This window comes from Camelus ferus, chromosome 13 (assembly GCF_009834535.1).
Source record: "Camelus ferus isolate YT-003-E chromosome 13, BCGSAC_Cfer_1.0, whole genome shotgun sequence".
NCBI lineage: Eukaryota > Metazoa > Chordata > Mammalia > Artiodactyla > Camelidae > Camelus > Camelus ferus.
This window is the reverse complement of record NC_045708.1, coordinates 49,878,328-49,892,900: the sequence shown is the minus strand read 5'-3', so window position 1 is coordinate 49,892,900 and position 14,573 is coordinate 49,878,328. Positions and strand designations below refer to the sequence as shown.

The 14,573-nt window shown below is 43.6% G+C and overlaps 1 protein-coding gene across 1 annotated transcript in view; it reads left to right on the top strand.

Moving 5' to 3' along the window:
- Positions 1-14,175, top strand: part of SLC35D1 (solute carrier family 35 member D1) — a 47,206-nt gene extending 33,031 nt beyond the window's left edge. The window contains exon 12 of the mRNA XM_032494538.1: positions 9,460-14,175. Coding sequence (XP_032350429.1) covers positions 9,460-9,568 — 109 coding nt within the window. The 3' untranslated portion in view covers positions 9,569-14,175. The remainder of the gene's footprint in view (positions 1-9,459) is intronic.
- Positions 14,176-14,573: the final 398 nt, after the last annotated feature.

Sequence of the window (14,573 nt, the reverse complement as noted above, 5' to 3'; positions counted from 1 at the left end):
AAATCTCCCTGTGTCCCTTTACATTAAACCCCGCGAATATCTGTTTTCTATCCAAATGGTGCCCAGGATGTCATAGAAGGATGCATAATGTTATGTAACTCTTCGTCTGACTTCTTTCATTTAAGGTACTGCGTGTGAGATTCCATGTTGTATTTGAGATTCTGTGATTTGCACGTATCAGTAGTTTGTACCTTTTTACTGCTGAGTAGTATCCCATTATGGATATGTCAGGGGTTTTTTTCCTTTTTTTAAAATTGAAGTATAGTTGATTTATAATGTTGTGTGCTAGTTTCAGCAAAGTGATTCAGTTTTTTATATATATATATACACATATATATAAACACACACGTATTCTTTTTCAGATTCTTTTCCATTATAGTTTATTACAAGATATTAAATACTGTTCCCTGTGCTATATAGCAGGACCTTGCTGTTTATCTTTTTTATATATAGTGGTTTGTATCTGCTAATCCCAAAGTCATAATTTATGCCCCCTACCCCCTCCCCTTTGGTGACCATAAGCTTGTCTTCTGTGTGATACAGTTTACCCATTTGCCAATTGAAAGTCATTTGGGTAGTTTTCAGTTTTTAGCTGTTTTGTGTTAGCTGCTAAAATTTTTGCTTAAAAATTTGTGTGTGAACATAGGTTTTCATTTTTTGGGTAAATACTTAGGAGTGGAATTCCTGGGCTGTATGATAAGTGTATATTTAGCTCCATTAGAAATTGCCAGATTATTTTCTAAAGTGTCTGTACCACTGTACATAACCTCCAGCTGTGTATGAGAGTTCTAACTGTTCCATGTCCTGGCCCTTGGTGTTGTCTGCTTTTGTTTTTCAAATTCTAGCCATTCTAATAGATCTGTAGTGGTATCTCACTGTGGCTTTAATTGCCCTAATGATTAATGATATTGAGCATCTTTTCGAGTGCAGATTTGCCATCCATATATGTTCTTTGATAAAACTGCTGTTTAGATATTTTGCTTATTAAAAAATAATTGAGTTACTTTTTTAAAAATGAGTTTTGAGAGTTTATATATTGTGGATACAAATCCTTTGTCAGATATGTGATTTGCAAGTATTATTTCTCTATTGTGGCTTGCTTTTTATTTTCTTAATTTCTTTTGAAGAGCAAAATTTAAAAATTTTGATGAAGCCTAATTTATCAATTTTTCTTTTATATTTTCTTTGAGAAGTTTTATAGTTTTAGGTTTTATAATTAGGTACATAGCTCATTTTAGATTAATTTTCATATATGGTATGAGGTCTGAATGAAAGTTCTTTTTACTATGTATATGTTTTTTTAATATAGATAATCAGTTGCCCTAGTACCTTTTGTTGAGAATACTGTCCTTTCTCTGTTGAATTGCCTAATTCTTCATAACACTCTTTTGAAGTTCTTTTATTATCACTGTTTTATAAATGAGGAGGCTGAGGCTTAGAAAGGTTAAGTAAGTTGAATGCATTCTGAAGACATGCCCTGAACCTGTTTCTGTATGCCAGCCATCATGCTCTCAAGAGACTTGGTGCATTCACTCATAGCTCTGCCAGGGCCACATAGCTAGTGATCATGTTGCAAGGATTTTAACCCAGATGGATTGGACTCCAGAGTCCAAGCTCTCATGCCTTTTTTAATTACTATTCAGTAAATGAGTAATTAATTACAATGTAACCTAAGTAAACCATGTATATATCGATCGCCACCTTAGATTCTCAGCTGTTTGAGGACAGAAGTCACTGGTCTGATTTCCTGTGTGTCAGTATTTATCAGTGCCTGGTCCATAGTAGGCATTCCCGTAGTAATAGTAACAACAAAACACCAGACAGTATTTTTTATGCTTAGTCTTATACTAGACATAGTCCCAAGTAGTCCATCCGTAACTTTGTAACAGCCCTCTGAGATGGATGCTGTGAGTATTCCATTTCACAGAGGGGCTGAGAAACTTGCCCCACATCGCCCAGCTGGTAAGGGTTCAATCCATGACTGGCCTTCCAAGTTTTCATTCTTTACCACAGTCTAGTAAATGTGAATCGATGAATGAATTAATTTTATTTTTGTGTCCCTTTGGGATGTGTCATCATCCTGGTTACATACCCTTAAGTCAGCCTACTTCTGTGTAACACAAACTGTTTTACTGTGGCTTCTGAGGCCAAACCAGAGTCTCCCAGATCTCTGGGGTGGGCCACCAGAGCTGGTCCCTAAGGACTCTGGTCTGGCTGCCCCGCCCAGCTCCTCAGTCTGCTGTTCCTGCATTTTGGACTCCTTTACCTGTTTCCTTAAAAAGGTATGTTGCTTCCTAGTTCCAGACTCCTCCTCCTGAACGGTTCCGTCCTGGCAGACTCTCTCTGGTCCTAGGCTTCTCCTGAAATAAGGACATGAGCTTTAAACTCTGCTTAGTTGTTCTCTCATTTGGGGAGAGAAAAGGACGTGTTTTGTATTACCAGTTGGTTGCATCTGCTTATAACATTTACCAGGCTATTTATAGACTTAAGTAACTGGCATCTCACTGGAGTAACTTGGACTTTTGAATAGGATGTAGGGAGGTTAGCTAGCCTTGGTTATGTTATAATTCCTTACAGAAGAACAGTAAAATGGAGCATAGCAAAAAAAAAAAGTCTGCGTTCTGGTGTGAGTACTGCCACTAGCTATTTGTAGCTCACGTTTCACGACGTCAGTTTTCTTATGCTCAGTTTTTGAGCTAGTGTTGTCTCTCCTGGTTCTGCCTAGTACTGAGGAAGGTCCTGCGACACTGTGCCACGTGGTCACTAGGTCTAAAGTTATTTTGTAGGAGACTAATGACATTTTGAAGGGACTCTTTCAGGTGTGGGGTACACATAAAATATATTATCTTTTCAAAAGTTCTGATGGTCGTCCTCTACCCACATCTTAAGGTTTTTTAAGAGGCAGAAAAGAAAAAGGAGTAGAAGTAAGGGAGAAAATGATGGAAATGCTTGAGTAGCTTGGACCAGCCCTGAGTTGAGGAATAGTATCAAAGATGTCAAGAAAGCAAAACAGAGCTGTTTCTAAATATGTAAGAGAACCACCCCGCTTCTCCAAAACACTAACACTAAACAGTAAGAATAGGTAGGAAACACTTTTTAGGTTTCTATTCTTTTTTTCTTTAGCTTTTCTTTAGTGCAGAGTCCCTTAAAAAACTATATGTACATAGGGTTGAACTTACCAGAATTTTGTCCTTAAATAGAACGTTTTCGTGACGCATTACAGTAATAAAGCAAAAGTAGCCTTGTCAAGGCCCAGGAGTTCCAAAGGACATCACAACAGGATTTGGGAGCCTTTTATATTTTTCTCAATTTACTCCTGGGCAAATTCCTAAAACTCCTAGGCAGATGGAATGGCTAACATCTTAGCCAGACTTCTGTAAGTAAGGGACTTCTATTTTTAAAGTACGTGCACAGACCAACACTTATCGCAGTGTAGAAGAGACGTATAGATCTGTGGAGGCAACAGAGAGAGAGAGTTCGTGTTTGTGGGCGCCCAGTCTATGGCGGCCACCTCTTCTTCAGTGTCATCCCCAGTCCACATGAGAATGAACCTGAGACTCCCCACGGTCACACAGCTACCAGAGTAAGGAGCAGAGCTGAGAGTCTAACCCTGATCTGACTGTCAAAATCTGTCCCATGATGTAGCCACGTTAAGAGATCAAAGTGGTCCCTCTTTGTTTTGAGCATCTCCCAAGTCTGCTTGCGCACCTCCCGCTTTACCACTGACTTGTCTGCATCCTCCCATCTCCCTTAGCAGGCCGCAGCTTTGCACGCACTAGGCAGGTGAGTGCTTAGTGCACAGAGAGCCACAGAACAGTTTTTGTCTTCAGGGAGTTTACAGTCTAGCCGGGAAGATTCATGTATTTGTAAGCAGATGTGTGCTAGGTGTCAAACATCGTTTTAGAAAATGGGGATGGAGCTGCTATCAGAACCCTTGCCCTTCATGGAGTTCTTCTATCGTAGGAGACAGAAAATGAGTGAAGATAAATGAGTGAAATACTCCCTAGTGATGAGTGTGTAGTTGTGATACGTAGTAACGGAGGGAAGGCGGTTGGGGAGTTTTGCAGGGGTGGGGGCACTTACTGAGAGGGTTACGTTTTGTGTGAAGCCCTTAAACATGGAGAGACTGAGTCATACTGATTCCTGGAGGGAAAAGCAGGTGGAAAGATGTGAAGCAGGAGTGTGCCTGCTGTGTTCAGGAAACAAGGCTGCCAGCATGGCCAGCAGGAGTGCAGTGAGTAAGAGAGGGGTGTTGAGGCACTGGGGCGGGGCAGATTAGGGTGGCTCTTAAGAGATAGGAGGACCATGGGGGGATTTTGAACCAAGGAGTGACATGATCTGACTTAGTTTTAATAGGATTATTCTGGCTCCTGTGATGAGATGAGGCAGGAGGAAGAGGGGAAGTGTGACATGTCTATATTAATAATAATGGCTGTCATTTATATAGGACTCACATAGCATGTATAATAACATTAGGCATTGAAATGGCATTAATTACAGCAGTGACGAGACCCTCTTAATACATTCCCTCAAAAGAGCTTTCAGCAGCCATCATCTCACAAAGGTCACAAAGCAACAATATTGTTACCAGTAGTTTCAGGAACTAAAATCACACAGGAGGGTGCTTGGAAGAGTTCATAGAGGAAAGCGTGCTTAGGCCAGCCTTGGCCAGTGCATAGGATTTGGAGAGGTGGGAAAGAGAGGGGTGGGTGTTCCAGCCGCTGAGTTCTGCACGAACAAAAGCATGGAGCTGGAAATGTAGATGTTAATGGGCGCCGGGGAGGGACTGGTCGCTGTTCCCGTACAGCTGGAGCAAGTTGTGCTTCACAAGGGCAGAACAGTCGTCCCTCGGTATCTGCAGGAATTGTTCCAGGACCCACTGTGGGCAGCAAACTCTGCAGATGCTCAGGTCCCAGAGTCAGATCTCTGTGTCCGTGGGTTCCCCATCCACAGGTGCCAAGGACTGACAGTTTTAGAAAAGTAGGTTGGTGCCCAAATGCAGGGTGCCTTGAATATCTCATAGCAGGAAGAATGAATACACAAACAGGAAGATACTGAGAGATACTAATACACTACAGATGGTAGAGGTTAGGTCAAGGCTTGCTTACTCGTGATACAGTTAAGGCCTAGTTGGGATGACCAAAAAGAGGGAGGCTTTACTGCACTTAGGGCTCCTTGATTTTTCTGGGTGAGTGTGAATGCAGCCACGAGGATGCGGAGGAGCAGCAAGTGCCAAAACCCCTTTCTTTTTGCTTTTTGGCAGTTTTAGCCCCTGGTGTGCCTTAGCATTTTGACTTTTACCCTATTGGATGTCTGCTGTGTGCTAATTAACCTTTTGAAAATGATCTGTTGTCCTATTATATAATTTAAATCTATAATTTAGTTAAATTATATAATTTAATGTATAGTTATGTATAACATATTGTCATATAAATAAATTCTGTAATTTAATTCTCACTTAAATTGTTGTAAGAATAGTATTCTAATCGCCATTTCCTAGTTGAGGAGACTAAGGTTCTGAGAGGTTAAGTAACTTTCCCCACATCACAGAGCTTTGTAAATGTCAGAGTCCAGAGTTAAGTGCTTTTTCCTCAACCCTGTGTCACCTGTGTTTCCTTTTGTTCAGATTGTAAAGCTTTGGAAGATAGACAAAGAGGCAGCATAGCTCTGCTGTATGTGGCTGGTGAGAAAGTTAAGAAAAGGGGAATGAAGACGAGGTGTCCCTGGTCACTACAGTCAGGATGTACTCAGAAGGCCTGCTTCAGTTACGTGGTAGAAATTGTGTGTATTAGGAAATAGCAGTAGAAGTCATCCTGCTTGGTTCGTAGGTTTTGATGTGGGCTGACGGACTTCACATGTGGAATGTAGAGAAGGCAGGGTCTAATCTACGAGGCAGAGCTACCTGGCTACACACATGAACAAACAGGTCAGCTCTAAGGCGAGACGGAGACAGCCTGACTTCCACCTCTTGTCCGTGGGTGTGGAGCTGCTGTATTGGAGGCATTTTTACTGTAGATTTGTAGGATGGATATCTCATTGTCTGAGGCTGGTAAACGCGTCCATGGCTGTGTGGGTCTCGGAGAAGTAGGCCATATTTGCCTGGCTTTGGGAGATGAGTGGATCAGAGCAGGTGCAGTGGCACTGTTCAGCGCTTGCCAGCCAGTCTGATAGTGTTCCAACCAGAGCCCTGTCTGCAGGGCGCCATCACTCTGCCTCTCTGTCTGTTCTCTCCTGGCTGTGTCCACCACAGCAGGTCTCAGCAGATTACTAGTTGGTAGTACTGTGATCTAAATATTAGGCAGATGGAGAATTGCTCAGAATTTAAAAATGAGTGCTTAGGATGGCTGAATATATAAATACCAGTTCCTTTGTATCAGAAGTCATCAACTTTAATGTGAACATTTATGGAGCCAGTAGATTAATGAGAAGTTCTTTGAAATAGCAGATCTTGATTCGGCATCATTCGGTAGTGACATATAAAAATTCACATATAGGCCCTCCTTCCCCACCCCCCCAAATTGGGGCTTTTCCCTTTCTTTTCTCCATCCTCCTCGTCCCCTCCTCCCAGCTTCCCCTCGTTCCCAGAGCTGCTGCGAAGAATTTTATATTCCTTCCAAAGCATTAACTCACCACTGCTTGGCACGTAGTACCCGTGTTGGTGAACATTTACTTCTCTTCAGGTGATTCAGGAATGGCCATTTCTGAAAACATAAATATTTGATAAGGATCAAGTCAGGAATAAAGATGAGATGAAAGTCTTTTATTACTGCCTCATGTTGGAACTCGTGAAAACCTGAACAGTCTGCTTTTTAATCTTCAGAGTTGAGAGCAATGATCTGTTTGTTTTGGCTTTGCTCTGGTCATTTAAACAATTTCTGTGGCAACAGTATGCCCTTTTCTTGCATCAGGTTATTAAATCTCCGTATTGTGCCACTCTACCTTTTGTTAACAATGCATATTGCTCTGGGGTGTGAGTATCAAAGCTGATATGGGAGGAGGTGGGCGGATAAATATTTCCTGACTGCTTACTGTGTGCCAGGATTAGGGCCTGGTTCTTGCATGTTATCTCATATAATCCTCAAACAAGCCTACACAGACATTATTATTATTCTTATGTATTAATACAGAAATATAGAATCTCAGAGAAATTAATAAATTTGCCCAGGGGCACAGAGTAAGCAGGATATTCAAGATTTGAACAAAGACCTAACTCCAGAGTTCCATGTTTTTCATTCCACTAACTGTGCTTAGGGATGGTGGGTGTAGGATCACTGTAAGGATGAAGTCTGGAGTAAATTCCAGGGCAGTCTTTGTCTTCTTCTGTCCTGCACTGCGCCGTGATTTCTATGTAGGTGAGACTGGCTTAATATGAACGTAACAGATTGTCTTGACAGGAACATAAAAGAGAGCACTGTTATGTTTTAGGTTGTCCTGGGAGGGGATCCAGAGGAGGACGGGATGAGAGTCAGAGGGAGCATTCCTTCTGCTTTTTTGTGGGGTGGGGTTGGAGGCAGAGGGAAACTGACTATCATGTAGTTGCACACACGAACCTCAAAGAGCTTTTAGCTTCAGTCGGGAAAGCTGCAGTCAGCCCTCATCGCCTTGGGTCTTAGCCCAGCTACTGAGGAGATCATCTGCTTGATGCACTAAATAAACAAGAAGAGTTTCCAGAAGAGTCAGATCAAATTCTAAAAGAAAAAAAATGAAAAAGAAGTGGAAGAAAGCTGCCAGATGAAGGAAAGACGAAGCCTTGTGGACAGCGGCACTGGGTTTGTGAGGCTCCTTTCTTTGAATGGGGCCAACGTGGATATTCAGCTCAGCGGTTATTGTGCTGCTGCAAAGTGCCGGGCCGGTGCAGGGAGCCACTCCGTAGTGCTGAGGGTGAAGCCCTGGGAACTGTCTAGGCTAAAGGGAGCAAAATAAGGACAAGTATGTGCAGTAGCAAATGGAGCAGGGGCCACAGGGAGGAAGCCAGTTCAATGGACAAAATCAGACTGACTCGGGTTTTCTTCTGGTCCATCGTTAGGATGCTTTGTGACCCTGAGCAAGTTAACTTGTGTCTGCTGGGACTCAGTTTCTTCATCTGTAAAATGAGCACCTTACAGGGATATTGCAATGGCAAGAGATGTGTGTAAAATGCCTGGCATGTAGTAGACTTTAATAAATGGTCACAATTTGATTATTCAGTGACCTGAATCCCTGATCTTGCTCCTTATTTGCGGGAGCTAGGCATCTCTCACCCTCCTATAGCTAGTCTTGGGCTGGGATGTCAAAGTCCAGAGGAGAATGGAATTAATTTCAAATAAGCAGCAAGTTTATGAGTCGAGCAGTCAGGCGGAAGGTGGGGGCCAAACCCAGGGACATCTGAAGGCAGGGTGCAGGTCCGGCTGCTGGTGGGAGACCCCTGGGAGTCACTGGCGGCAGGCTTGGTGGGAGAGCAAGGGTCAGGGCAGTTAGCTTGTTGGTTCCCTGAACTTTCCTCCAGCTTACTTCCAGTTCCGTGATGGGGCAGAAGGCTGTGTAGCCCAGTGGGCTTGAGATCCCTGCAGGGATTAGATTGGAGTAGTCACTGTCCCCAGAGAGGGACCCCTCCAGGCGGTAAGTATGATAGACAAGTGTGAGGGATAGAAGCAACCAGCTCAGAGCCTAAGGGCTCAGATGGTAGCTTTTCCACCATGAACTTGAGCAACCAGCTCTGTGAATCTCACGGGGTCTACATGTCTATTTACTAATTGGGTTGTTTTTTATTCTTATTAAAAGTAGTATCTGTCTTGAATGATTATTTTTGAAAATGCAGAAAATACAAGTAGAAATCACTTACAATCTCACCGTCCAGATGCAGCCATTGTTAATAGTCTTGTTTTGTTCCTTCCAGACTTTTTTCTACTTTTTTCATATTGATGTACATATTCACGTCCATTTAAATAAAGTGGGATCAGAAAACACTTAATGTTTTGTGAGATTAAGTTTTCATTTTGGGTGTCATAGCCAGTTTTCATATTTTACCATTTTAATGGTTGTATAGTATTCTGTTGTATGAATTTACATAATTCCCTATTGTGGGACATTTATCTTTTAGCAAATTTTCTGCAGTTATAAATTTTGTGGTAAATACTTTGTCAGTAAGTCTATGAAGATGTATAGAGTTCATCCATAAAGTAGACTGCTAGGTCCAAGAATAAGCAGGATTCTAAGATTTTTATTTCAAATTGTCTTTCAGAAAGGTTGTATAAAATTGTCACTCCTACTGGCAAATATGTGCAAACATCCCTTTTCCCAAAGCATCAGCAACAGTAGATAATATCATGGTGAGGTAAGGTCTCGAGTGTGGTAGACGAAAATGCTGTCTCTATTGTAACTTTACTCGCTCTCAGTCTGTGAAGGCAGCTCCAGCCCTCACCCCAGTCTCCCTTACATTTGCCGTTCCTTCCTCCCTGATGGTGGTTTTCTGTTTTGCAGCATTGCTGGGAGCCTGGTGTATTCCTACATCACTTTCTCTGAAGAGCAGCTGAGCAAACAGTCAGAGGCCAGTAACAAGCTGGACGTTAAGGGGAAAGGAGCAGTCTGACCAGAGACTCGCGTCAGCTACATAGGCCCAAGTTTTTGATCAATTTGGAACACTGGAGATTCTGACACAGATACCGAGGTTCTTGATTACGGAGAAAATACCATTCCTTTGCACTTGTACAATCTGAGGATTGATTGCTGCCTTTTAAAATTTTATGAGAGAAAGAATTGACTCTTTTAAATATGCCATTTGAATTAATTTATATCAGACTGGAAAATGTACTGGGCTTTTTAATTTATTTTTCTTCTGTGCCGACAGTGAGACATCAGTGTTTTGAAAATATTTTATTCCATAGTTTGATATTCAGGTGTCCCTGAGAGCTGCATCTATAAAGTGCTCCAGCTGAAGCCCGTCGTGCACATCTTCGCTGCGTCGGAAGGCACTTTAGTCAGAAATGCAGCCAAGTATCTGAAGTGTCTCTTTTCTAAATTTTCTTTCTTAACCATTGCAATTTCTTTGTAAGGATATCATCACTGATTTCGCCAAAGATGACACCTTTGGCACCAAGGAAACATGTGGGGCTTTGAAGTGTATTGGCTTCCACATTGGCCTCGCTGACACCTCATGGGACAAGCAGAGTGCATTCCTTGAAAATACGCTGTTCCCTTTTTGTTGTATAGGATGGGGGTCATGATGGGACGGAGAGAGTACGCCCTTTCTTCATTCATTCATCTGTCTGATTCATTCATCCAACTAAACTATACTGAGTATGTAATATGTGCCAGGCATTGTGCTGAGTGTGCTGGGGTGGGAAGGAGGTGTTTCTGGAGGTAATTGCATGATCTCGCTCCTGCTATAGTGACTGAAGGGAAGACAGAGAACTGAGCTCTGTTGATTTATTCAGAAGACGTTGTGACTGTGAGCAAGTCACAGAAACTTTTTCAGCTCTCAGAAATTGCAGATCTGTAAACGGGGTTGGAAGCCCCTGTCCAGCAGCCCCACAGCCATGGGAAACCAAGCGCTACCATGTAGATCAAATGCATGGGAAAAGCTGCATGTGTAAATAAACCACGCAGCTCAGCCTTCTCGGAGTGAGGATGGCGTGCAGGAAGGTGACCACCATCTGTTTCCCCATGCTTCCCGCCTCTGGGTTTGGTTGCTACCCTTCTTACTCCTCTTTGAATCAGTATGACTAGGTCTCACCTTTCTGAACGTATGGGTTTGAGGGGAAAGGCTGGTTAGAGGTTTTGGGTTGTCGAGGCTTGACTTTGTCTGGCCATGTCAGTGTTGGAGCCATCACCTTTCTCCTTAAAGGTCGCGAGCGTACTTCTTTCCTTTGGCCACTCCCGCCTACATCCCATGTCCGTCGGTCACTTACTAAGCATGCCTGCTTCTCCAAAGACCAGTGCCCCATCCTGGGAGAGCAGCTGCGGATGGGCATTGTCTGAATTGGCCTCTTTGGGTGGATCAAGTATTACATCAAACACAGTAGCATGACTTGGCTTTAGAGACATCCACTGACTTGGTACCTGAGTGTCTGCTCAGGCCAGCTGTGCAGTCAGTGTACGGGGTACACTGTGTTGCGCTGGTGCACACGCTAGCTTCTGGTTCATTAGATTTGCAATCTACTGGTCTCTGTTGACCTAAACAATCAGTGTTTTAGTGCCTCAGCAGGGGACTTGGAAGATTTTGATTTCTTTTTATTTTTGAAAAAGAATAATATCGAGGTCATTTTCATATTCATATGTTTCCCTTATTTTGATTTGTCTTTATTAGAGTCTGGTCAGTGGTGCTGGGTTCCTAGAGTTAACCACATGGCCAACTGCCAAGTTACAAACTGCACGTAAGAGGTCCTGAGGCTCACTTTTTTCCCAGTATTATGTGAGCTGAGAAACTTCCGGTGGGAGAGTGGGATATTGTGTTAGATGGTTTTATTGTCCACATTTTACCAATGAGAAACAAGACTCAGAGAAGGTTAGGTGACTTTCTAATAAGTCAAAAGTCATGCTTTTTCCACTGAACCATGCTGCCACTGACTAACTGCCCTTCTCCTTTGAGTGAGTGAGGAAACAGGGGTGCTAGCCGAACCGGCTTGAGCCCTTTCAAGGAGGCAAGCGGTTGACTGAGTTTGGAATCAGAGAGGAACAGGCTTTGCACATCAGAGTGATGGTCACTCGTCTGTACACGCCAGAGCTTTATGTCCCTCCCAGGCTGGCCTCGGTTGACGTACACTCCTGCCTGTGATGTTGCCTGCCGCTGCTGAGGTGTACCTGGGGACCGTGGAAAGGCACTGTGACAGCTAATTTTAGCAGTTCTGTTCCTCCTTCTGTCAGCTACACGAAGGGGGAAACTTTGACGTTAGAAATGGTTTGTGTAGTCAAATTTCTTGTCTTGAAAGGCCTTCAGGTGTGGTGAGAGGTGTTTGACTGGAACCCCATGAGGGGTTGAACTGCTTCTTGGGGATCCGGTTCTTTTGAAGATTCGGCATCTCTCCAGGTTTACTAGAGAAAATGCTGTGTAGTTACAGTAGCTTCACTAAACGTGCGTGACCTCAGGGCCCTGCCTGCGCTGAACTTTCTGACAGACTAGAAACCGTGGAGCAGTTTACAGCTTCTGGCTTGTCCCTGTGGATTCCTGCATGCCCCCTTCAACCACTGCGGACATTTCAAGATAAAAGAAAGAAGCCTGGGGAAGTTGGAGACTGAATAGACTGGCCAGCCACTTGTGAAGTGTGCTTTCATCGTGTGCAGGCTTGGTTACGGCACAGGAAGAGACTTAGCTGCTGTCCTAGCACCTTACAAGGCAAAAGTTCCTTGACCTACTGACTGTTTCCTGGGAGAAGAAGAAGCAGTATAGAGTGTTGTCCTTAATTTGCTCTTTGAGGCAGTTGAGCTGTGGTGAGAATTCCAAAAGCCACATTCTGTGACCAGTGGTGCCTCTTCTTGCATTAATGACAGTGAAGTCCTCTTTGGCCAGTTCATTTTCAGTCAGTGCCAGATTGATACAAACAACCCTGATCGGTCAGGCTACACGCTGCCAACATGTCGGGTGATTTTTACCTCCCTCTTAATGGTCGTCAATGTACAAGTCAGTCATTTGTAGAATCCAACTTGCATGTAGGTTAGGAGAGAAAAGCACATTTGCCAGTTTTCTGTAGTCCTGTTGCATCAGGAATGCAAGTCCACACCAGCAGACCTGACATAGGACCTTCCTGGAAAAAACAGGAGAGTTTCCCTTTCGACTGGTTTGGAGCAGCTCCCAGGATTCGGGGCCCCCCTCTGCTCTTGTCATTGTGCTGTCTGTCGCTCAGCGAGCAAAGATTGACCCAGCATGTTTCCTGCCAGGCATCGTGCCGAGCTCCGGGGCGGCTGAGGTGAAGGGGACGTGGTTCTTGTTCTCCAGGGATGTAGAATTCTTCCACAAGCCCCTCACTGAGAGAGAGAAGCAGATAAAGGGAGTCCAGCTTGTGAGTGAGCGTGGCCCGCGCGGCCGCAGGGCAGAATGAAGTGCCTTTCTCATCCTGGAGGAGCCTGGTGACTGACCCTGGCCTCCTCGCGCCGAGCCGGGTGCCAGACCGGGAGGCGTGTGGGCCGAGAAGCTGGGCCCCTCTGCCCTCTGCTGCACGCGTGCTTGCTTCCCCGTGGCTGTGGATTCCTCCTCGTGAATAAGGCATGCTGACTCTTCCCTGCCCGAGGGAAAAATAGTAATATTCAGGATAAACCAGGTAGCAGATGCAGACTACTCAGCACAATGCCTAGTGCGTATTAGATGCTCAGCGATGTTGTTACGTCGTCATTTCATGGTGAGGCCGTAGGCATAACGAGATTCTTTCTTTGTGTTCCTTAAATACTAGAGGCCTGAGCCATGAACTTCTTTGAAAAGGTCTCCCTACACTTTGTAAGTCCCTAGAATGCCGAAGTAACGGTTTCTGTTCATGGTCATCTTTTTAAAAATACCGACCTGATATAATTGTGGCTATTGTGTGATGCAGGGGATTCCACCTGTTTTTTTTTTTATTTAATGGAATTACTCTCATATTTCGGTAAATTAAAAAGAAAAAAGAAAAATTACCTTCTGTCTCAGAGGAAGACAGTGACACTTCGGAGTGGCGGCGATACAGCAAAAGCTTTCCTGGTTTGTCACATTAGTGTAGCTCCGGTCAGTCGGCTGTTCCTCCTTCCCTTCCCCGAGTTAGATGCGTTCCTGTCCTGCTGCCCGTGTCCAGGGTCCAGGCTCACCGGGCGGCGGTGTCTGTGACCCCCCAGCACTGTCACTGTTTTCTCAGCCTGCCTTCTAGTTCTTGCTGATAGGCTGTGACTTCCTCACGGTATGAGGAGGCAGAATATGGTGAGGTTTTTTTTAAGCTTTCTTTTTTGAAAATACTTTTTAAAAAGAAATCTACTGGGTAGATTTTTTTGTCTCACAAAAATGTTTTCAAATGTTATTTTGTTCATAGATATTCCTTTCTCATGCTGATAATCAACTGATTTTTGTCTACAAATGGCCTATCACAGTATTTTTTCAATATAGATTCTATTTACCAAATGACCATTTTAGTGTTTTTAAAAGGTACTGAGGATTGAGATGTGTAAATCAGGTGACATAAATATGAAAATTATGTGCCTCAATATTTTTGTAAAGGTGTCAAATAAATACTTTTTCCTGAGCATGTGTATTCAGATGTCTTTCTGAGTGCCTGCCAAGACAGTCAAGAGCCACGTCTGCCTGGATTCAGGGCATGGCGTCCAAGGTCGTTGACTGAGAGCCAGTGATGGAGAAAACCCTGGTGGCCATTGTGATACTGTGACTTATAGTAAGAAATATATATTTGGTCTTTGTCCCTGTTACTGGCACATTTCTCCTAATATTCTTTTAATTTTCCCCATAAGAGCTATCAGAACATCTTTTAAAAATAATATTTAGTTTCATTCCCAGTTCCTGTAATAGCTCCAGAACCATAAAGGGCAGGTGGGTGTCTTGTTACTCATGATGAGCATCCTTCAACGGTACTTGAGTTTGTGTTAGTGAGGCGGCTTTGTGTCTTGTTACTCATGATGAGCATCCT